The following is a 24631-nucleotide window of genomic DNA, read 5'->3' as shown; positions in this document are numbered from 1 at the left end:
CTTGCCAGCTTGTGTCACAGTGGAGGTAGGGGAAACAATGGGAGTGTTATTTTTTCTGGGGCTAGAGAGCTAGTTTAGCAGGTAACAGCACTGAACATCTGGGGTTCAATTCACAGCACCCACATGGCAACTTCAAACTGTCCATAACTCTAGTTCCAGGGGTTCAGAAACACTTTTACAGCTTCCTTGGGCACGCAGCACACACATAGTATACATACTTTCATACAGGCAAAACATTTTTTAAAAGGTCTCTACAAAAAACACAAATATTAAAAAATTCAGATCTTTGTTACCTGATAAGGTTTGGCACACAAGAGATACTGGGTGTTTTAGAAGTAAAAGGAGACGCCACAGAAGCTTCAAACTCAGATAAGGAAATGCCACCATGTGCCCTCTTCAGAGCCTAACAGTTTAAAAAAAAAAATCTGATTAATTTTGTTGATGACTTAGGCTAAAGAACTACAAAATAAATCACACACACAGAGAAAAACAGTACTTACACCACAATCATTTGCACCATCACCGCACATCCCAACAAAGTAGCTAAGAAAAGAAAAATGAGTTTAAGATTTTAATTTCTTACAAGTCACATATAAAGTGGTTGATTCTCCTCCAGCACAGTCAGAGAGCTAGCCTATACATGAAACAAGTGTTCGCACACCAGGTGATCAGACATTACTGTTCAACTGACTGCACGTAGACAAATGATTTCAGTGGGCAAGGTAAGATCTTGAACACATTTTTTGTTGTTGTTGTTATGAGTAAAAATTTCTCCCCTAGAAACTTCAAACATTGCTAGTTACTGAAATTCCAGAGCCATGAATGACTCAAATGCATTTGTGTGATGAACCTGTAAACCCAGCACTCGAGAGGAACATGAGTTGCAGGCTAAGACCCTGCCCAGAGTTCAAATCATAAAGCCACTTCTTCATTATACACACAGAGAAGGACTTAAGTGGACCAATCAGTTGAAATCAGGTTGAAAAAGGAAGAAAGAACAAATGAGACTGTGGGGCAGGGGACTAGGAGAGCTAGGGGAGAGCCAGAGAGAACGAGGAGGACCAGAGGGAACAGGGACTAAGCAGGTTTGTTTGTAACAAAGAACATACATGTACATATGTTTCAATTAAAAAGAGCACCAATTAATGATCTCCGTGTGGGTATAACCTTAAGAATTGTGGATATTTTACTTTATTTAGCCAGATAAACATGTAGGTGAACTTATTTTAAAACATACATAAAGTTCTTACCCACTTGAGGTAGATAACAATTCTTTACACACAAACATGCATGTGCACATATTTTTCACTTGAAATACGTGTTTTAGATTTTTGAAATTTTTTATTTTAAAATATTTGCCTTAAATTCTACTGTGACACTCAAAAAGTTTCAGATTTTAAAGCATTTCATATTTCTGGTGTTTGGATTAAGGATGCTGGACTTTTCCATAAGAAGTTTGAAAATGAAACTATAATTCATAAGAACAGAACCATAAAGCCCATCAAGACTCACTCTACGTTCTGCAATGCTTCCACCAACTGTGTCTTCTGATCGGGTGCCATCCGGGCAAACACAGTGCCATGCAACATCAACTAGAAAACAAACATTATTTAAAAAAAAAAAAAATGTTCACATGAGCTCATGATCTCATCTCTAAATTCACATTACTTACCTTAGGAACGAGATCTTGAAAATGTTCCAGTATCACTGAAAATGACTTTCCATTCATCGCAAAATGGTAGCGAGTCACCTGAAGATCCTCTAAGCTATCATGGGCAAGTTTGATTGGAATAGCCTATATAAAAGACATTCGACAATATTCAAGCACCCATACCAATAAAATACAGTTCTATATATTCAACATGTTTTATGCCAAGACTGATTGTTACACGGTATAGATGATATGTCAGTAAAAACCTAGCGCTTATTCAAAGTAAAGGAAAATCAGTATCAAAATTTAAACATCCAGATTCTTATGATAATGAATCAGAATCTCTGGAATTCTGGCTTCTATTTTCATTTAGTTTTTGTTAATATTGGGTTTTCAAGTGCCTACTTTGTTTTTGGTTGGTTTTTTTTTTTTTTTCAGACTAAATTCAAATGAGCAGACTTAAAATCTGACAATATAAACAATACCTCTGAGTCAATGGCTGACGATTCACTACACTGTGTCAGGGAGTCTGTGTAATGCCAATTGATCTTGGCCACTTTCCCATCCTTTGGAGGTAGTGCTTCAGCAATGATAACTTTGTCCTGAGGTAGAATCATCCCGCAGTCTCTGGCCACAGACACAGCCGTCAACATGTTGTCTCCTAGTTGAAGTATTTGAAACACAGAAAGGGAAACTGGACATGTGGAACAAGCACACAGGCACCAGGCTTCTACTAGAGTGCTAGGGTAGGCACAACAGGAGGAGGATGAGGAGGGTCCACAGCAGAGCTCAGAGGGAAGTGTCTCGGCACTGGAACGGGAGGAGAGAACGGACTTCCACACATAAATACATACATAGTACAGAAATAAAATGTAATAGAAAATATTCATCTGATTCTAACAAACACCTGATAACCATTTTCTATATCTACTTCAATACTAAAAATTGTAAACAATGAAAAAGGCACACATTCACTCCACAGGAGAAGGCATCCATAGATAACTCCCACGAGGCAAGGCACCCACGTGGTAAGGAAGCACAACAAAAAGGACATCACTAAAGTTTTAGTTTCTTCCTCGCTACTATTATTTCCATGAACGGATTTTTGTTAGAAGTCAAAGCAGGATTATAGCTACCTATTATCTTGGGGAAATATTTAGAGATGAAATAGTACAATCCATGGTAGAGTGAATCACTAAATAATGTGCCTTTCTAACTGACCGGCCCTCAATATCACATAACTGGAGCTCTCTCTATAGTTATGCTCACCTGTGACCATGACAGTTCGAATGTTGGCTTTATGCAAATCTTCAAGTACTGCAGGGGTTTCCTGCTTCAATTTGTTCTGCATTATAATCAGTCCCATAAAATCCATGTTGTTTTCAATGGCATCTCTGTTTAGACAAAAGATTGACAGATAAGTCTAAAAGACCTAAACCTATCTTTGTTATACAGTAAAACAAAGTAAAAGATGGGAGCCATCTCTCCAGCCCAAAATTGTCTATCTTTATAAACATTAATCAGTTCTGTAACTAAGGCATACTTATAGTTTACCCAAAATAATAAAAGAACAAATCTATGTCAAGAAATATACACAATTTATAGAATATACCTCATCAAATACACCCGATTTGAATTATGGGGAGGGGCACACCTCGCTTTAATCCCAATCAATTCCATAAGATGTCTACAAAATACAGCTCCTTATCTTGGCAATATGGTAAAATAACCATTAGCAGCACAAGGAGACCCACTCGGTACATAGGTATTGTTTTTAGAAGTGATAACCAAGAACGTTACTCTTTCAAATAACTGAGAAGTTGCTATGTGCCAGCAATATATAAAGTCCCCAGGTCAAACATAAAGACATTTCTGTAACGACAGATCTAATAAATGTTTGCAAAAACATACTTCAGCACTACCAAGGTGACAAGGTTGGTTCAATGACAGCCACATTCCTAGAAAGTCACAAACTGTCAAAGCCTTAAAAGACAAAGGTCAGAAAGCCCAGTTACAAATGTGAAATCAAGTAACCAACAACAAAGATGGGTACAGCTCAGCTAGGAAAGTGTTAGCAACGGAAGCATGAAGATCTGATTTGGGTTCTCAGCACACATGTGTAAAAAAAGTGAGGCTTGGCAGTACACACGTGCTCAGGAAGCTAGCCAGCTAGCACTGAGAGAGAGTGATAGAGGGAAATGCCTACCATTGAACTCTGACATACAAACACAAGAGTCCCAAGCACACATACAACACAAACTCAACAGTAAGGGTGGCTGAGTATTTGATTCATAAAAAATAGTAATATTACAGGGAAAGGAACGGGGAAAGGACGGAGCTCAGCTGTAACAATTGGAACTACCAGTTTAGCAGCACTGAACCAGTGGGTCAGCAGATTTCCTAAGTCAAGATCTTACAAACGCGAAATGCCAAATGTCATGGACATGGTGTATTCTAAAGAATTGTACAATTCTAAAATGTAAAGGTTTCAGTAAGAGAAATGGTTATTTGAAAAACAAACAAAAAACAAACAATAGTGTTCCTATTAGGCAAAAACACAAGAGACAGTTTTGGTTAAAGGAAGAGGAAGAACAAGGAGAGATAGGATGATGATGTCAACATAGTCTATTCCAGTGCATGAAGAGCTGTAGGTAAATGAACAATTAGTCTTTAATGGGCTCAACAACAAGGGTGACATTGTAAAGAAAGGACTACTGTGTCTTCTGTGGGAATTAAAACATACCCGTGATTTTCAACCTGATATGTGTAACAATTTACTAGGTTTTTGTTTTTGCATGTGTGTGTCTTATCTGCATGTATGCCTGTTGTGCCCACAGAAGTCAGATCCACCCAGTACTGAGGGCAGCCAGGGCTCTTAACTTCTGAGCCATATCTCCAGCCCCCTTATTCTAGGTTTTCATGTTTATGTTCAGATCACTACTCTAAAACAGGCAGAAGTAGCAAGACAAACAATATTCCTGTTTGCTTACAAAATACTAAACAAAACATGAAATATTAACAAAAGGGTAAGTTCGTTGTCACTTATAGCAACAGACATCAGAAGGGTGGGGTGTTTGGTAGCAACTGCCAATCTGACAAAAAAATCTAGGATTAGCTGGGAGGCAGGAGGATGCCTGTGGAGGATTATCTTGTTGTTTATGTTGAGACGGAAAGCCCCACTCCTTAAAGGTGGCCCATTCTCTGCCTGGCATCCTGCACTACAGAAATGAAAAAAGAACAGCGGTGCACGTCCACGCTTCTGTCCCCAGCTGTAACGGTGCGCGATGCTCCTATACTTTGGCTGCTCCGTCATAATGACTGTACCTTGAACAGTAAGTTACAATAAGTAACTTACTTAAGTTTCCCTTTCCCTTAAGTTTCTTTTGTCTAGAAGACTATCACAGCAAAGAAACTAAGCCAAATATCAAACCGTATTTATACAGGAATAGATGTTATTAATGTCATTTGACAAAGGGCAGAAAAGAATACACAGCAGGTATCGTGGCTCAAGATTTGGTTCCCATTGGGTGGTGGCTTTTAGAGAAAATAACAAAATTGTTGCCTATTTCTAGAATAAGCCTGGCACACTGTAAAAATTTGGTAACAGGCTATAGTAGTGAGGGACACAAAGTACCAATCTTGAAAGGGGTCTCAAATTCAGTTCACAGCACCTACATCAGGCAGCCACAACCACCTATGGCTCTAGATCAAGGGCGTCACTCACTTACTTCTGCATCCCTGGGCACTGCATGGACATACACAAAACCACAAGCAGACATAAACCAAATTTAAAAATCAAAGTAACAGTTATAAGTATGTCTACACTTCTAAAGAAAATAATTATTTCAGGAAGATAAATATAGCCAACAAAATCAACATAGAGTGGGGTGTGGTGGTGCACAATTTAATCCCAGCACCAGGAGTTCCAGGCCAGCAAAAGTCTACATGGTGACTTCAAAGAGAGCCAGGAATACACAGAGAAACTGACAAAAACAAACAAACAAACAAACAAACAAAAAACCCAAAAATACAGACTGAATGAAAAGTCGTAGTAGTTTTAGATAAAACAAAGCTCCAACGCAGACATTTCACACATTCGGTCTTTCGCAGGAATGCAGGTAATAGATTATTGAAAACTACGAGGAAGCCACTCAGTCCTACCTGCTAACATGCTGTACTTTATGCCAGGTCAGCTTTGACTCCAATTTTCTGTGTGCAAGAGCAATTACACGGAAGCCTTGTTTGGTATAATCTTCTAATACTTTCTCAAAGTCAACTGGAACTTTTAAAAATACAAGGAAATTTTAGAATTGCTTGCCACTGTAAGTTCTTGTTGACATCAGAATTGTATCCAGAGCCTCCTTACCTGTTTCAGGTTTACAGAGACTGGCAATCACCTCGGGGGCTCCTTTCATGTAGGCATCCATTCTCTTATCGCCTAGTGTCCTTGCAACCACACTCATCCGTTGCAAAGCCGAAGAAAATGGAAACTGTCGAACAATTCCTATCTCATAAATAGCCTATTTAATTTCAAAAGTGCATACAAAAGATTTATTATTCTTTAAGGGTAAAAGCAAATGTACTTATCTAAAAAGAAAGCATTCTTCACTTACTGGAAGTTCGAACAGCTCCTAAAGACAAGAGAAGAAAGTACAGATTAATACACATTAGCTAGAAAAACTAGACATCTATAAACCTCACTTAGAAAATGACAAGTGACTTTAAATACTTATGTTACTACAGTGGCTCCCAAAACCATGTGGTGACCACCAGGCCAGAATGCATAAGGCAAAGGGTTCAATGCCTAGTGGAAAGGTGGGAGGAGGTGGGAAACAATATTCAACATTTCAAATAGTCTGGAAATAAAAATATTGACACATTAAAAGCTAAAATAAATGAGGGGAATGCTAAATTTTATTTAAAAGTAAAACTAGTAAGAGTACCTTTCTGTAAATTCTAGGAGCACAGAATGCACACTAGAAAGACTATCCCATTTATAAACAGGAAGGGAACAGAAGAGCACTGAGAGTGAAATCTCAACAGCTCACAGAGAATGCCTTAGCACCGCAGGGTAACCTTCCTGATAAACTCAGTAAATACCGGCATGGCTTCTTCTGTAGACATTTCTAAACTAAATAAAAGCAAGCAGCCACTACACTGTACCATTTCTTGGTCTCCTGCAGTTGTAGACTCAGGCAGCAGCTGCTTGGAAGGACGAACCACAGTAGGCATGATCCGGTTGTGAAGCGCTGTTTCTTCCTCAGTTGCTTCTTCCAGAACCTAAAGACAAAAATTCCAGGTCACAAAATTCCAGACTTGTTTCATTTTTAGTGAACCATTAAAAAAAATTGTTATCAAAGGACATGCCAACACTAAATTATTAACATAAATAAAACAGAAATAGCTACTAAATACCTGGCAACTTCTGGACCAGGAGAGAAAGAAGTTGGAGAGAGAATAAAGAGCATACGTATGTGAATAGCCTGGCTGTCATCAGAAGGAGAGTGACACACATGGCTGTTACTTGTAAGTACTTTTAGTCTGTAATAGCACACTGATTTCTTTTCTGTCAACAAATGGGTATATTGTACACTACTTGTGTACCTGATAACAACAGAGGCCAGGAGAGGTGTGGACTCCCTGGGACTGGAGCTATGGAGTTAAGCTCCCACATCCTGCTGGGAACTGAGCACTGGTCCTCTGCAGGCTCGTGCTCTTAAGCACAGAGCCACCTCTCTGGCTCAATTTATTTTCCTAGGAAAGATGCTTGCTATGCCAAAATTATTTGATTGTGATCTTGAGATTCCTATAGTGGTAGAAGAGAACCAACTCCCAAAAACTGTCCATGTGCAGTCCAAGACAAGTTCATGAATTCTCAGTGTTTTCTCTCTCCCTCTCCCTCCCACACATAAAACAAAAATGTAAAGTGGTAAGAGTGAAGAAAAAAAACAAAACAAAACTGCAAACAGCCAGGGTTATGGCTAGGGCAATGGCAGAATGTGCCTGGCATGAACACACCAAACCAAAACCAGGCTGAAGCAAAACCTGTACTAAGTAAACTAAATTAGCCTAATTCACTAACTGGAGGGATCAGTGAAAACACTTTCAAACACTTAAATCTAAACAACTCCACAACAGTTTCCCACAGCTGATCATCCCACAACAGTTTCCCACAGCTGATCATCCCACAACAGTTTCCCACAGCTGATCATCTCAAAAATTGAGATGTATCTTACTGTCCTACAATCAGTTTTAAGTCAGGTTTAAGAAGAGGAAAAGTCAACCAAGAAAATGCCCCAAGTCTGATGGGAACACTTATGACTGATGATTTATGGTTAATGGTTGATGTGGGTAGACTTAGCTCCTACAGATGATGCCATCCCTGGGCAGGTGAAGCAAACAGGATGAAGCCAGGAGCAGTGGCCCTCGCCCTAACCCCATAGCTCAGGAAGCAGAGGCAGGCGGTGCTTCTGAGTTCTAATGAGTGCCAGGACAGCCAGGGTTATGGCCTTTGCTTCATTTCCAGCCTCCAGGAAGTTCCAGCTTTGAGTTCCTACACAAACTTCTTCAAATGATGGGTATTGTGTGGAACTATAAGCTAGAATAAACCCTTTCCTCCCTAGGCTGTCTTTGGTCATGGTGTTTTACCACAGCCATAGAAACCTTAACAAAAACAGAAATACCAGGTTGAGGGGTATTGTTGTGGCAAACCTGACCATGCTTTGGAAAAGATTGTGGAAGGACTTTGAAACTTTGAGATAGAAAAGGCACTGAGTGCTCAGAGCTGAGACCAGTGTGGCTCATGGAGGTCTGACTTGTAAAGATTCAGAGGGGAAGCAACCACTTATTAAGTAGTTTTAATTAAGAATCTGTGGTTCTGGTCATCTGGTGCTTAAGAACTAGCTGTGATTAACAAAAGATGAGAATAACTGATAATGGTCAGCTGGGGCTGAGGAATTAGCAGTGATTAAAATTCTGGTGGCTGACAATTGTGGAACATGCCTTTGATCCCAACATTAGGGAGGCAGAAGCAGGAGGATCTCTGAGTTTGAGGCCAGCATAGACTACAGAGGAAGTTCAAGGAGAGCCAGGCCTACACAGATAAGCCCTGTCTCAAGACCAGAATCACTTAGCTGAAATCTGATGGGATTATTTCTCTGGTCATCACAGAATGTAGTTCAGGGTAGCCACAACTGCATCTCATGTAACTAGTAATGTGCTTGAATCATTTAAGGGTACTTATTTTGAAGGTATGAATGGGGCCAGGGAGAGAGGCTGAGGTACAGGCTCTGTGACAGAGCTAGAATCTTGCGGCGGGGGTTGGGGGGGAAACCAAGAGAAGCCACTGGTGAAGATACAGCCTAGCACCACAAAAACAGAGTGCAAGGGGGGCACATTCAAGTATTCAGGAGGTAAAGGAAGGACAGTTTGGCTACACAGCTGTGTTTATTGTGTGCCTAGGCTACACGAACCTTGTATCAAAAACGAAAAGCAAAAAAGTTGACCGTAGGACTGAAGAGATGGCTCAGCAGAGAGGCTCTTCCAAAGGACAGGCAGGCAAACCACAAACACACATAAAAATTAGAAAAGAAAATTCTAATATTCTAAATAAATTATTCTAATTTAAAAAAAAAAAAAAAAAGGTTGAACTTACCCACCCAATGGCTTCAAACATTTTCAAATCAAGTGGATCACCAGAAAGAACTCCTTCGATTTTTGTAAGTGAATGACAAGTAGCCATACAAGCAACAAACTGAGATTTTACCAACATCTCATTGCAAACATTGTCTTCAGGTAAAAGGAATCTAAACAGAGATTATACACTGAATTAGGACCACAAATTTCTAGATTCAAGCCAACATTCTAACATAACCTTTTTTTTTTTTTTTTTTCCCAGAGCTGGGGACTGAACCCAGGGCCTTGCACTTGCTAGCAAAGCGCTCTACCACTGAGCTAAATCCCCAACCCCCTAACATAACCTTAAGGTCTTAATTAAAATAAGCTAAGTACAGTGAGAGAGGGTCAGAAGAAGTAGAAGATCAGGAGTTCAATCAATCCACTCTACAGTGAATTCAAACAAGAGTAGGCTGTCGACTTGGGTACAGCTCAGTAAAGAATTTAGCTAGCTAGCTACAATGCCTAAATCTGATCCTCAGAGACACCATGAACAAATATCCCTGTCCCTAAACAACTAAATAAAAATAACCCACTTAGCAAGATGTGTAGTTCCTACTATTGTAGCAGGCACAACAGTGAAAAACAAACTCATTTCGTTTGCTTTAATTTGTTTACCGCAGAGTCTGACTACTGAACTCACTCACATGTGCACCACACACAAATGTGAGAGGCAGCTGATCTAACCCTGAGCTGTATATATCCAGCCCAGGATGGTTACTGTTCCCACTCTAGACAGGGAACTGAAGGACAGTAGTCCCGTAGTTTTCTGTAAGTTACACAACAACCCACCAAGGTTAACAGAGCAAGGGCAGAAATACAAGAGATTTAGTTTCCTATGTAAAAATATGTTGAATTACTGTGCTGTACAGAATAAAGTCTGGATCTGAATGTCTGGTACTTCCTGGTCCAAAGTCCTCAAAGTATATCCTCAAAGTAAATCCTCAAAGTATAAAACATTAGTAAAGCTTATTTGGTAGCATGGAAACCACCAGTGCTTTTGGCTAAGCAAAACAAAAATCAGTATTGAAAAGGCTTTGCAGATAAAGGCATCATGCCTGACGACCAAGCTTGAGTCCAAACTCCAGATGATGGTGGAAAAAAGCTACTCCCACAAGTTGTGCTCTGACTAAAAGCACATGCATGTGCATGCGCACAGATACACACACATATACTCCCCATAATTCTTAAAATAGACATCTGAAATATACATAGAAAAATACCAGTTGTTTACTCTTAATGGTAGGTATAGTCGTATTATATTTAAATGTTGAATATGCTAAAATGTTAAAAATGAACTAGACTGATAATCTATAAAATCCAACTGATATTTACCGGGTATTTTCTACTCGCTGAATTCCCCACAGATCTAAACCATCTTCAGTAAGAGTTCCAGTCTAAAAAAAAGTACACATGCACAAAGTAAGGACAATATCTCACAAAACTAAAACAAAACGCCAAGACCCAAATCAATAACACCTACACACACACTGGCGGGGAGTGACCTCCAGGACACATCGACAATGAGACAATGAGAAACTGCATTCAACGGTACTTGCACTAGGACTCCTTCAAGTACAAGCAGGCACCTGCCTATCGACTATACTCATGTGCAGACACAAAATGAGCCAGTCAATCTACCTACCTACCAACGGGAAGTCTCTATATACTGGCAGGAGAGATAATGGTAGGACAGACTAGGGGACAAGGAAGCAAGAAAAAAGTGTAAACGCCAAAAGAGAGCTACTAACTAGTCAAACCCACGTTTAAAAAGACTGATTTTCTTCAACAAACTGTGAGGATTCAATAAAATTAACATAACATTAAATATATACATATATACACACATGCATACTTATGAATAGTAAAATAAAATCATAGTAAATACATATCGTGTCTATTCTATTAAATCAGAATTGCCTAAAAACGCCAGAGACCATATAACTCTTAGTCAATGCTACTACATTTAATTCATTAAAAATTTTTGAAACTTTATTTTTATGTGTATGGGTGTTTTGACTTTATATATAAATGTTTACCCCGTGCATGCCTGGTGCCTGTGGAGACCATAAGAGGGCACCAGATCCCTTGGAACTGTAGTCATAGAAGGCTGGAAGGTGCTATATGGGTAATGTGAATCAAACTCAGCGCCTCCTCAAGAGCAGACAACTGAGTTGTCTTAAATTTTATTGCTAACAGACTCTTTCCTTTGAGGCAGAGCCCGTATTACCCAGAGAGCCTAGAACTTGCAAATTCAAGCGATCATTCTGTCTCACTTTCCCAGATGCTGAAACTACAGTCATCCGTTTCCCTGAACTGCTGTTAAGACACTGAATACAAACACTAATTTGCAGATCTGGGTAAGTAAGCAACACTCAAGTGACTGATCACTGAGAAAAGGTTGGGGAGAAAAGCTGAAGAGATGGGTAACAAAAGGCTATTCTCTGATAGGACCTGGGTTCAATTCCCAGCACCTACATGGTGGTTCACAACCCTCTGTAATTCCAGTTCCAAGAATCTGACACCTCTTTTAGCCTATGCGAACTGTACACACATGTTGTATAGACAAAGATGTATGCAAAACACTCAACAGATTAACAATAAATAAAAGCTAAGAAAGAGGGCCAGGCATGGTGGTACACCGTGACTTTAACCCCAGCACTCTAGAGAACAGAGGAAGGCAGATTTCTGTCAGTTTGAGGCCAGTCTAGTCTATATAAATGAATGAATGAATCCAGCCAGTGCTATATAGTGAAAACCTTTTTCAAGTGGGAGAAGAGGGATAGAGAAAAAAAAATTTCAAAATCTGAATATGTAACTAAGTGAGAAATAGGAAAACTACAAAACTATTAAAAATAAGGACAAATTAATTCATAAAGCACAAACATAAATACTTAAAAGTACCACTGTAACAATTATGAAACAAACCAACCTTGTCAAAACACACAAGGTTCAGCTGTCCACAGATGTTTATCCTCTGGGGACTAATACAGAAAATCCCAACTTTTTTCAGTCTTCTCTGAGCATACACAATCCCAGCAGTCATTGCAGCAGGAAGAGCAGGTGGCACAGTAATTGTAATGATATCAAGAGACTTAATAATTATTTCCTGAACTTCTTTCTACAATCAACATAAAAATAAACATCAAACTCACAATATTCAATTTACTAATTTCATTGAAAAATAAACTTTTTGTGATAAATATATACACTCATCTATAACAACAGGCATATAAATTCTTCCCTAGAATGTTTGTGGTCCTAGGTTCAAACCCCAACGTAGGAGGGGAGTGGGAATTCTTAACAAAGATGTTTCAATGAGCTATCCAATGGACTAAGACACTAACAGCTAAAGGAGAGCTAAGGGCCAAAGTACTTGTCTCATTTTAACACCTCGATTCTTCACATGACCTTCAAACCGAAGTACTGATTTGATACAGTCTGATCCTATAAGCACCAGGGCTTAAAAGTACCTTCAATAAGTGTTTTAAAAAAGGGTTTTAGTAATTCCAGCACCCCAGAGGCAGAATTAGGAACAGGACAACTTAGCTAAATTATTATTGTATATATTATTTTTACTTTATCCCACAAGTAAGAAAAGGCTTTTGGTGTGTGCTTTACATCACCTAAAGGAAAGCAGCAGACATTCTGAAAAATTATATGCTATATTGGAAATGTTTTGTTGTTGAGATCTTGCTTGGCGTAGAACTTCCAATTTTCCTGCCTAGGCTACCCAATATATTTTGCTTTCTAATGTAATAAATAATAATGTCATATTTTCTTCAGAATTAATATTAACTTCAGACATATGACAAATAATTAAGGTCCAAACCTATCAAAAGTTCTGTACCTCATTTAGGATGCTATTGACGATTGTGTAGATAAACCCAATTCCGGCCACGACCACAAGACATAGCAGAAACAAGTAGGCGTCTCTGTAGAGCTTAAAATCAGTTGGCTTGGGATACAGTATAGAGCGAACAAGCTGTCCTTTGGAAGTACTAAATCCTTTAAAAAAATTAAAGAAAATTGTTTATCTTTTTATAAGAATTTACCTCACCAACCAGAATGCCTTTATAAACATCCAGTAGGTTTCAAATTCAAAAGAGACTTAATCTACCTGTTCTAACTACTATGGCTTTCACAAGTTCCCCAGTGTAGAAACGGGTCTGAATAACAGTCGTCCCACAGAACAAAGTGTGCCGCTTATGAGTCTCTGGGCTGTATTGCTCCTCCCCCATTCCTTTCACATCCACTGAAGGATTTGGCAAATTAGTCTTTGTCACTGGAACACTTTCTCCTATTACGAAAAATCAAATTTTAAAGGTTATCTTAGAAATCAATGTCAAATACATACTGAAAAGATGGTGAAGTTTACCTAACAGTATTGTATATAAGAACTGCTCTACATCTGGACAACACAGTGAATAAACCATCTTTTTGTTCATCATTTGATTTACTGAGAAATAAAGCTGCTTTCCACAGTAATTTCCAGAGAATGATTCACAATTTAAAAATGCCTGCCATTATATAAAAATTGTTTTTATTGACCCTTAAATAATCCCAATGACATAGCATACATCCTTAAGAACAGAATTTAAAAGTATTATTACTTTCAGTATCTGGTGATGTCATGATATCTTTAGTCACCACTAGACAGAAAGATACAATATAGACACATATCACAGAAATGTAAGGCAATTAGAGCAATGAAGAAAGAAATGAGTATGAGGATAATTCTCTAGGGTATTCACACTTCTTCAAAGACAAGAATGTAGAAAAGACATGTGTGACATTGTGTGCTTTAAGCCTCAAAATACCATGCAGGAAATAATTTCCAGTCAGATTATGATAATGAAAAAAGAGAACACAATTTAAAAGTCAGAAAGATCCACTTCTAGGTTGTGAATTTCCAACTGAATTAGCTTAAAGTCTACTTCTTCCCAATTAAAAGAATATTTAAAAAATCTTGATTTATTCCCATTTTCACATAATTTATTCAAAAGCAAATACATATCATCTCTGTAGACAAAGGCCTTCTTTCCTCTTCTCTTACTATAGACCATTTCCCTATGTCCAAGGAGTGACAAGAAGCAGGTCTAGGAATATGGTCAGTACCAGAAGGAATATAATCTTCAGCCCAGAATGTAGTCTACTTACATATAGAAAATCACTACCGATCACGTTTATGAGTAAATGATTATGATTTTGAAAAAGTTTAAACTACTGAATTTTAATACCATCAAAAACAATGAGCATGGCATTGCTGACTCCATTTACCTGTTAACATGCTTTCATTTACAATGCAAGTACCATTAATAAGTACTGCATCACAAGGCATGACTGTCCCATTTAATGGAATGATCATGACATCTCCCGGCACAAGGTCTGTAGAAAAGATCTCTTCTATTTCTGAATATGAAAAAAAGTTAGAAGTTGTCTTTAGTTTGTAATAAAAGCACAGCAAATAAATAAATGACCTACCCAAAAGTTTCTTGCTCTCAGTAAGATACTACAATAGTATGGTTAGTACCAAAATTGCATCACATGGAGTGTCTCAACAAATAGAACTATGCACTAACCAAGCATCAAGGCTAAAGAGATGGCTCAGCAGTTAAGACCTGGTTCAACACCCACTATCTGTAACTCCAGTTCCAAGGGATCTGACGCCCTCTCTGGCCTCCATAGGCACCAAGCATTGCGATATGTCAGCTAACTTGTCTTCTGACAGGATGAGGACTAAACACAGGTGATATCAAGTTCCCATCACAAGCCCATACTCCTGTCAATCAATTTTGACGGTCAGCCACCTTAAAATACAAGCCTAAGTCCACACAGGAAATTCTGATGAACAAGCAAAATAATTTCTCCAATTCTACCAAAACTAAAACACATAAAATTTACCATTTTCTTTCCAATGGTATTCTTTCCTCACCGCAATTATTTCTCATCCTTTCTCAGTATATTTTAGTCTTTGAAATTAAAGTACAGCAAGCTGAATTTATTAAGTATATAATATTACTTAATTGTCTTCTTGAAAATTTAGAACAGGCATTGAAATCCCAACATTTGGAAGGCTGAAAAAGCAAAATCATGAATTTGAGGCCAGCCTGGTAAGACTCTTCTCAGGTGTCTGTGTGTGTAGGTGCCTCTTGCCTAAAAACAATACCAACAACTCTTGGGTTTCAGGAATACCAGTTTATACAACAGAATTAGAGGTTCAAGGTCATCCTTAGCTATATAACAGACTAGGCCAGTCTGTGCTACTAGAATACAGAAATAAAACACACACAAAAATCTCCAAAACAAAATAAGCAAATAATCCTACCAAAATAAGTAAGGTGGCAGCCAGTGTGGGAGAATCTAGTGAGAGAAGGGAGTCACTGGGAAGGAAGTAATCAATTGAATACAGTCAACAAAATGGAGCCTGAGGGCATGGCTCAAACCTAGAACCCCAGCTACTTAGGAAGTCAGAGTTGCAAAATTTAGCAATCTACTCCAGGAAGGTAGGAAGAAAGGAAGAAGGAAGAAGAAGGCAAGAGGGAGGAGGCAGGAAGTGGCAATGGGGTAGGGGAGAAGAACGCTGAGAATACATGAAGGCTGACTGGTATATCCTGGAGAAATGGAAGTATCCTCCAGAGAGCGTGCTACTATACTGTCTGTCCTTTACGTCATCATCTCAGTTTATACACTCCAAGCCTTCTCATTCCTACAATGAGTGTTTCCCTTTCACTATGTAACAACACCAACTCCACCATCCACTGTGCAGACCTCTCGAAAGGCTTCTTTTTCTCACTTCCACACTTTGCTGCTCTACAGCCCTGTTCTTGATCTAGGTCATGTCTTCAGTTTACTCCTCGATAAACCACGACCCATGTGGTAGTGATTTCCCATGGGTTGTCCTCTAATCTCCATACATATGCATGCATACAGTGAGATAAAGAAATGCAATTTTAAAAAACAAGATGCACATGTGCACACAGTCTACTTTACATGTGAGCATTTAATTGGACGATCTGTGCTCATTGGAAGTTCTTACCTTCATTTACTCTACAAACTGAAACTCTCACAGTACTGTGAGTTGCCACCATGTCATGTAACATAACATATTGCTGAAAGAAAAAAGAAATCAAAATCTAATAAATACAAATCCATTCCTCAACATAATTTTAAAAAAACCTTAATTACTTTGATCATTGTTTACTGCTCTGCCTACATAAATGTGAAAAGTCACAGGATGCAGAGGTGACTGACTCAGTGGTTGATATACTACGTGTGGCTTGAATGAAAATGGCCCACAGGCCAATAGGGAGAGGCATGTTAAGAGGTGTAGCCTTGTTGGAAGTGTGTCACTGGGGTGGGTTTGAGGTTTTCAGACTTTCAGGTCAGACACCATCACTCTCTTACTGCTGCCTGCTGATCCATGCGTAGAGCTCTCAGCTACCCCTCTAGCACCATGTGTGCCTGCATGTTCCCAAGCTTATAGCCATGACAATGAACTAAACTTCTGAATTGTAAGCCAGCACTAATTAAATCTTTTCCTTTGTAAGCGTTGCTGGGACCATGGTTTCTCTTCACAGTAAAAATAGAAACCCTAAGATAACTACTTACTACTCAAGCTCAGATCTGATCACTCACATCAACACCAAGCAGTTTGCCTGTAATTCCAGTACTCAAGAGGCGAGAGTGAGATTCCTAGAGCAAGCTGGCTAGCTCAATTAGTTCAGTGCATGAGCACTGAGTTCAACTGAGACCCTGCCACAATGGACAGACACAATGAATAAGGTAGAGAACAATCCAAGAAAAACTCAGGATCAAGTTGGGGCCTCTGGGCACAACTGGACTTGACAAGTGAACACATCCACACACATTCTCAAAACAGAGGGTCAAAGTAGAAAAGCCCTTGGTGGGGTTGGGGATTTAGCTCAGTGGTAGAGCACTTGCCTAGCAAGCGCAAGGCCCTGGGTTTGGTCCCCAGCTCCGAAAAAAAGAAGAAAAAAAAAAAAAAAAAAAAAAAAAAAGAAAAGAAAAGCCCTTGGTTACAAACACTGCCTAGTCTTCCACACACACAAGCAGTATACTGTCTTAAATGCAGACAAAACACTAGTACATACTTTAAAAAAAAATGTCCAAGGTCTAGCAGAAAGCAGGATTAGTTAAAGGCCCCCCTAGCTACCTTGTCTCAACAAACAAGCAAAAGGAAGTGTGTATGTGCAAATAACAGTAAGTGTACTTAATACCAAGTACTATTCATTCTACAAACCTTGCCAAGTTATTAAAAATGCAACTATATTCCTGAGATGTGTAATAAACTTGACTTACCTTTCTAATGGAATACAGTGAACTTATAATGGACACTATGGACATGACCACAATGGCTAGAGCATAGTAATAGTACTCATCGATGCTCCACAGGATAACACTGAACAGTTGGAAAATGTAGAATGGGTTGAGAACCTAGTTAAAAAGAAAAGGAAAGAAAGCTCCATCAACAACGGAAGAGGATATGTATGCATATGGATTCCCCACCACAGACTGGAGAGGTCAACAACCAGGTTCTTAAAGGATGCACACACCCTTACTCTTGCTTCCCAGTGAACACTAAACTTAATCCAGAAAGCTTAAATTATTTACATTAATTTAGGGTCATACCAAACCCAAAAACAGGTTCAACTAGAAAAGGCCAACCTGTATGAAAATTTAGGTAGGTGTTCTTTATATATTATACTTTTTAAAGTAAATTTATTTGTAATAAATTCTATGCTCTGAGCTAAAACAAAACTTTTAATCAAACAACAAATGTTTGCTTTAAAGAACATAAAAGAAAACACATTTCAAAAGTTTATTGGCATATAAGGAAAAAATAATATGTGATAATGGGCAAACTACGTTGCTCTCAAAGGGAACTTAGAATAAATGACTAGAAAGTCCTGGTAATGAGGGTTTTGAAATGGTATTTTTCATCTTTCTTAATTACTTCCCAATGTCTTTCGACTTTTGCTTTTGACTTTTCAAAGCATTTTCATGTTTAAAGTACCATTTTACTTCAAACCCAAACGAAATATTAAGAAATGATTCCAACTTTTCCATACAAGAAGTAGCAAGCAGAAATGCTTTCTTTAAAAAAAAAAAAAAATCAGAGACTGCTGCTTAATAAGATACTCTCAAACTATGGGGCTTCCTAAATGTTTTAATCACACATGAAACCATGCTTACACTCTAAGAAAGTTGTGGAAAACAATCATTACTTCTAGTAAAGCGTCCACCCAATACTACTTTTTATCTATAGCCCAAACCTCAACAAAGACTGGCAAGTCTTTCTGCCAGGCAGTTACTCACCAACTTCCCACACATATTCCTAACCTTTCACTCGCACAGCCTAGCACTTATAAATGAATCCTCACTGCAAGAGCTAACACGCTTCCTCTGACGTGAAGTCAAAGGAGCAAGGGAGCAAGAAGTCACGCACACTTAGGATGCGATGTAGACATGAAACACAAAAAAGAAATCTATATAATAGATGTATACTTATACCTTTTCCACCACATGATTTTTTTTCAATTTTTACTTTTCAAGTAAAATATGAAGCAAAGAAGCAGAAAACTAAGAACAGGTTCTTAAATACAATCCAAATTGATAGATCTGCTGTTGAGCTGTATTAAAGTCTTACCTCTTTAATCAGAAGCTTAAAAACAGAAGGCACTTTCACAGCTATTTCATTTACTCCATAAAGCAACTTTCTACGACAGAAAAATGCAGTAATTGTATAAATAATTTAGGAAAAGAATTATGCTAAATATGGGTAAAGCCAATCATAGATTCATGTTTTAAAAATCTCATGTTCCACGACTAAAATTCTCTACTTTTAAAAATAAAAAAGCTGCTGGGTCATGGTGGCTCACTCTCATCCCAGCACTCGGGGAGAGGCAGGTGGATCTGAGTTCGAGGCCAACTGTATCTTCAGACTGAGTTCCAGGGCAGCCAAGGTACACAGAAAAATCCTGTCTCAAAAGCCAAAATAAATAAGTAAAAGAAAAGAGCTAGCTACAGCATTTAAATCAGACGACATCAACAGTGGTAACCGACTTTTTAGCAGTTTGCTTCCTTTAGACTCCCATTTCCTAGATGACAAGTTCTTTCTTACTAATCAATAATAACCATGTGAGCAAAAGGGCTCATTTTTTTATTATGTGTAGGCAGGGTATCCTGAAACTTACGTATCGCTCAGGCTGCCTTTCAAACTCATGGGAATCCTCCTGCCTCAACTTTCCAAGTGCTGGGACTATAGGTGTAAGCCATCGCAACTGACTAAGATCCTCTTCTTGAACAGAGGGAAAATGTTTTTTGAGATCTCATTTTTATTTAATGTTCGTGGGTGTTTTGCCTAAATATGTAATTGCACATGCATGCACTACCCAACGAAGCTACTGGAAAGCAATGGATCCTCTGGAACTGGATTTACAGGCAATGGTGAGCTGCTATGGGTCTTCTGGAAGAGCAGTCAGTGCTCTTAACCACTGAGACATCTTCTACAGCCCCAACAGAGCAAGTTTTATTTAACTAACTTTTGTAATCAGAAAAAACAAAAAAACAAAAACCCAACCCTAAATACATTTGATGAATATTACCCTTCTCTCTAGCAAGAATATTTTACTAATGAAGTTCATTTCAAAATATTACACATTTAAAATCTTTTAGAAAACATTTTCTTAAAGTTGCTTAGAGGCTGGGAGTGCTGCTCCACTGTCAAGAGTGGCTGTCAACCCTGGCTTTAATTCCTAACAATTCCATAAACCAAGCACGATGAGGTGCTTTCCTGGAAGACCAGCACTTGGGAAGCAAACTCAAGATCAAAAAATTCAAAGACACCCACCCTTGGCCACATAGTAAGCTACCTGAGACCTCATTTAAAAAGGGGGGTGTGGAGGGGTAGTATGCATAGGTCAGTGTAAAGTATTTAACTAGCCCAAGTAAGGACCTGAATTCTATTCTACCTCTGCTCCCTCTAAAACCCATAGCTTCTTCATTGTAATCTCTTGTAATAGTACACTACATTTATCTTTAAAACGTGCAATATGCTGGCAGTGTTTATTTTTCAGAGATTGGGTTTTTCTGCATAGCCCTTGCTGTTCTGGAACCCACTTTATAGACCAGGCTAGCTTCAAACTCAGAGATCCACCTGCTTGTGATTCCCTAGCACTGGGACACTAGCATATTTTCATACTTAAAAAAAAAAAGGCTAGAAAAAGCATGGTTCCCGGTTTACAGTTTCAGGTGGGAAATTCCAGCACATGCTTACAATTCCCACATAAAAAAATCTTAAGGTGTTACTAATAATTTACAGAGCACACTTATGTGTGACTGAGAAGAACACTACCCAACACATAACACATCCCAAATTCAGAGATAGGAAAAGGTGGGGAAATTTGCATCGTAGAATTGATTAAATAGTAAAACTTAAGGGATTATTAGCTTTAACATTTTTTTATAGTTTTAAACTGATGGAGTTTTGCTCACAGTATCAATCAGTAAGGGGTAACTAACAGAATGTAGTATTCAGGAGCCTGCATTACGTGGAGAGCTGTGTGCACGTCTGGGTTTGAGAGTGTTGGGAAGAGACCTCCTTCAGTTGGATACAGTTACCTGTAGGCATGCATCCCCTTTGTCAGGCCTGCACTATGCTTTTCATACATTGACGCACAAGACACACCTTCATCCAGTCCCCTAAATAAATCCAAAGTTTTTACTTTAAACAAAGTTTAAAATAGCCAAATGTATTAATGCCTCATTTTGCTATATGTTCGAATTCAGAACTAACTTCCTTACAAACGTCTTAGAAAATCTTAACAAAAAATAGAAGTCATGAGAATTTTAAAATCTCAAATTCTTAAAATAAAACAATCAATAGTTTAAATCTCAAACACAACTAAATTATTCACTGCATTTGCCATGGCTCTAAATAATGCTATATAAATAAACATTCACAGCAGCATTATCCTCTGACAGTTTCCAAAGCTTAGGAGTCAACAATCAAACTAATAAAACTTAAGATAAAGGGTGACTAATGAGATTTTCAAACTAAAGATTTACTATTTACTGTTCGTTTTCTTCCACAATGCACAAATAAGTCCTTTTGTGACTACATTTGAAAGTACAGAATTTACAATCATAAATGTCTAAGATCTAGAACAATTCTAACTAGGAACCAACTAACATATCTGCTTTCCCTCCAAAATGTCACAATTATGCTTATTTTAATAGATACTAGCCAAATAATTCTAAAGCAAAGAGAATTAAGCACACTCCTCCTTCTTCTTTTCTACATTTTACATATAGGAAAGCTAAGTTCTACAACTTGTTGATGTTATGGTAGGTTTAAATTTTACAAGTTTCAGTGGCTGACACACAACAAGTATGTTATACGCTCTTTCCAACAGCTGTTGACTTCTCCAGAATGCAGTATAAAGAAGGACTAGCAACGAAGTGTTTAACAAGCCTGTAGGACACTGGAGTTCTTCACTAAAGCAATGGTGCATCAACGTCAACTGGATATGAGAAAAGCACTGGCCAATTCCAGAACATTCTTTAGTATTCTAGGTATGCGTTACAGGTTTTAACTTAAATGTTCCTGATTCTTGTTTTTACTGTTAACTTCAAGCTGGAGAGATGGCTCAGAGGCTAAGAGCACTGACTGCTCTTCCAGAGGACCTGAGTTCAAATCCCACAACCACATGGTGGCTCACAACCATCTCTAATGGGACTTGCTGCCCTCTTCTGGTGTGTCTGAGAACAGTTACAGAGCAAAACAGAATCCTCAGGAGGCTAAGATGGGAAATTGGATACAAACTGAGTGAAATAGCAAGACCCCATCTTTTAAATAAAGTCTAAATTATAGTAAGTTTTTATTTAACTTTGATCTCTACACACACAAATAAAGCAAATAAGGGATTACTCCAATTTGTCCTGTCCAAAGACAACATTTTACCAAGATGGTAAAAGTTTTTTAAGTACATGTTACATGATTCTTTGAGTACAACTGGATGGGACTGTCAACATTTAAGAAATAATGCAGATACTCTAGAGAAAAGCATAGGGGTTGGGAGTGGGGATCACTGATAGAGTCACCGCTTGTTAGCATGTGTGAGTCCCAGATGCTCAGCACAGTGTATACCAAAACCAGAGTAAAACTAAACAAAAACGTGAATTGAAAACCTAAGCTCCAAGGTAAACTCAAACTCTTCATGCACTCAGCCTCGTACTGTGGGGTCACAGGCACGCACCACTGTGTCTAGTTTCCTTTTATATTTTATGTAAAATTCTGAGGTACAAGTTGCAGGTGAGACTTACTTTAAAACTGTTAATAAAACTTCAAACAACATAGAGTTGTTAGTAAGTGAATTAAGTAATAAAGTAAAAGCCTCTTTGATTTTTGTGTTAACATTAGAATATAGCCACTTCTACTAAAACATTTAAAAATATTCATAACACATTCCAAAAACAATAAAGATACTTACTTTAAGAAATCAAAATTGTGAATGGCATCATTCCAGAAATATCTTATGCTATGGTGGGTAAAATAACGCATCTGTAGAACACACATAACATTAAATCAAAAGGCTTCTATCAAACAAAACAAACCTCTTAAACCTAAAGTTTTTGGAATAGGGGTTGGGAGGAGGAGGGAAGGGAAACTGCAGTTGGAATGTAATATATAAAAGAATAAAAAACAAAAACCAAAATACAAAAACAAAAACCCTCAGGCTTTATTTAGTGACAGGTATTTTATAAAGCATGTAATTTTATTTCAAGCAGTAACTGAAATGTAAGATTCTAATGTATCTTTCATAATGTAGAATGTAAGTAACAGTTTCTCACAGCGTTGACACTCCATCACAGTACCTGTTGTGACTGACTTTGTGAGTATTTATTCATTTCACATCTATTTTCTTCAGTCAGACGAACAGCATGGCCATTAGAAACCTTATTAACTAAAGACTTTGCATTCAAATTTGGTTGATTCTCCAGAGAAAGAAAGTGAATTTTTGCACAAAACCATATTCTAAATTCATCCTTAGAAGAAAGGGGAAAGGTCAGTTAATTAATATTAAATATATATTAAACACTGCCTAAATCTTTATGTAAATGCTATTATTTACAAATTTAGTCATCTCTTGCTGATATGGTACTATTTCACAGTCACTTAATAGGAAAAATTTATCATCAACTTTTGACACACTTTACCAATACTATCAATAGATTTATAAAAGTTCACAATTCTTTAACTTAATCACATATATATTGAATATTAAATATTACAACCTCTTAAAAAATGCTTCCAATTAAGGTTCTAAAGAAATCGCTTAAGATGTAACATCACACTCAACAGCTGGCCTAGTCAACGAGGTGTATGAATATATATAATATATAATATTATATGTAATATATAATATACACACATATATATATATTCCTAAAGGGCCAGGACCTTAAGTATCTAATGCCATGGATCAGGAAGCACTGTAGGAGGACAGCTTCATCAGCTTTAAGACTCCTTTCAGCCTAATCATTGAAACAGTATTCACATCAAAGCCATATTTAAACATACTAAACATTCCTTATCACGTCCTAGCAATAAAGTCCAAGTTACTTATTCTACACAGTTTATACAAAGCCACTATTTTACTTTCTGAATAATCCAGCTACTAGTAAATACAGCCATGGACTTACAGTCGTCCTGAGAAGCACCACTTCACAGTCTTTAACTGCAGCTCTAACACACGTGGCCTTCACTCGCCACTCAGGCATCCAGTAGAGGAGGAGGAGGAGAAAACCACCAGTACAAATCACCCCTACACAAACCATGGCAAGCTTCCAGCGGCATAAGTTATAGCCATGTATCTCCTGCACAGAAATGGCAATCACATGATGAGCAAATGATAAGGCAGATAAACTAGCATTTACTCTCTGTTACGTACTATTTTCTTTGCATAGTAACTGTATTTTCTCAACTGCTAATTTTCCTGTTATTTTCAATAAGTTCACTGTACAAATTTTAGACTTAATAGTAAAATTTGTTGATCACGTATTGTATTTATGTCTAATAATTCTTTGCTACTAACACAGCATATATATAATGTGCATGGGTATCTTGCCTACTGTCTATACACCGTGTGTATAAAATGTCCAGAGACCAGAGGGGTCACGGGATGCCCCCTGGAAATTCAGTTACAGATGGTTATATGCCCAATGCGGATGCTGAGAATCAAACCTGGGTCCTCCAGAAAAGCATCCAGTGCTCTTAACCAT

The 24631-nt window shown here is 38.0% G+C and overlaps 1 protein-coding gene across 5 annotated transcripts in view; it reads right to left on the bottom strand.

Annotated features, from left to right (window-relative positions):
- Positions 1-24631, bottom strand: part of Atp13a3 (ATPase 13A3) — a 73649-nt gene that overhangs the window by 23472 nt on the left and 25546 nt on the right. For 4 of the 5 annotated variants that reach the window (NM_001109369.2, XM_087576863.1, XM_087576866.1 and 1 more), the window contains 23 exon segments: positions 294-403; positions 501-543; positions 1513-1592; positions 1673-1795; positions 2137-2312; positions 2921-3045; positions 5813-5933; positions 6018-6171; positions 6265-6282; positions 6815-6931; positions 9306-9456; positions 10661-10722; positions 12258-12446; positions 13176-13333; positions 13446-13625; positions 14606-14737; positions 16365-16437; positions 17648-17782; positions 18996-19065; positions 20969-21049; positions 22840-22910; positions 23225-23395; positions 24053-24226. In NM_001109369.2, the coding sequence (NP_001102839.2) occupies positions 294-403; positions 501-543; positions 1513-1592; positions 1673-1795; positions 2137-2312; positions 2921-3045; positions 5813-5933; positions 6018-6171; positions 6265-6282; positions 6815-6931; positions 9306-9456; positions 10661-10722; positions 12258-12446; positions 13176-13333; positions 13446-13625; positions 14606-14737; positions 16365-16437; positions 17648-17782; positions 18996-19065; positions 20969-21049; positions 22840-22910; positions 23225-23395; positions 24053-24226 (2714 nt within the window). 5 annotated transcript variants of the gene reach the window in all.

Source organism: Rattus norvegicus, chromosome 11 (genome assembly GCF_021556685.1).
Source record: "Rattus norvegicus strain SHRSP/BbbUtx chromosome 11, alternate assembly SHRSP_T2T, whole genome shotgun sequence".
Classification (NCBI taxonomy): domain Eukaryota; kingdom Metazoa; phylum Chordata; class Mammalia; order Rodentia; family Muridae; genus Rattus; species Rattus norvegicus.
Note: the sequence above shows the minus strand (reverse complement) of the source record. Positions and strands in the feature narration are given on the sequence as shown.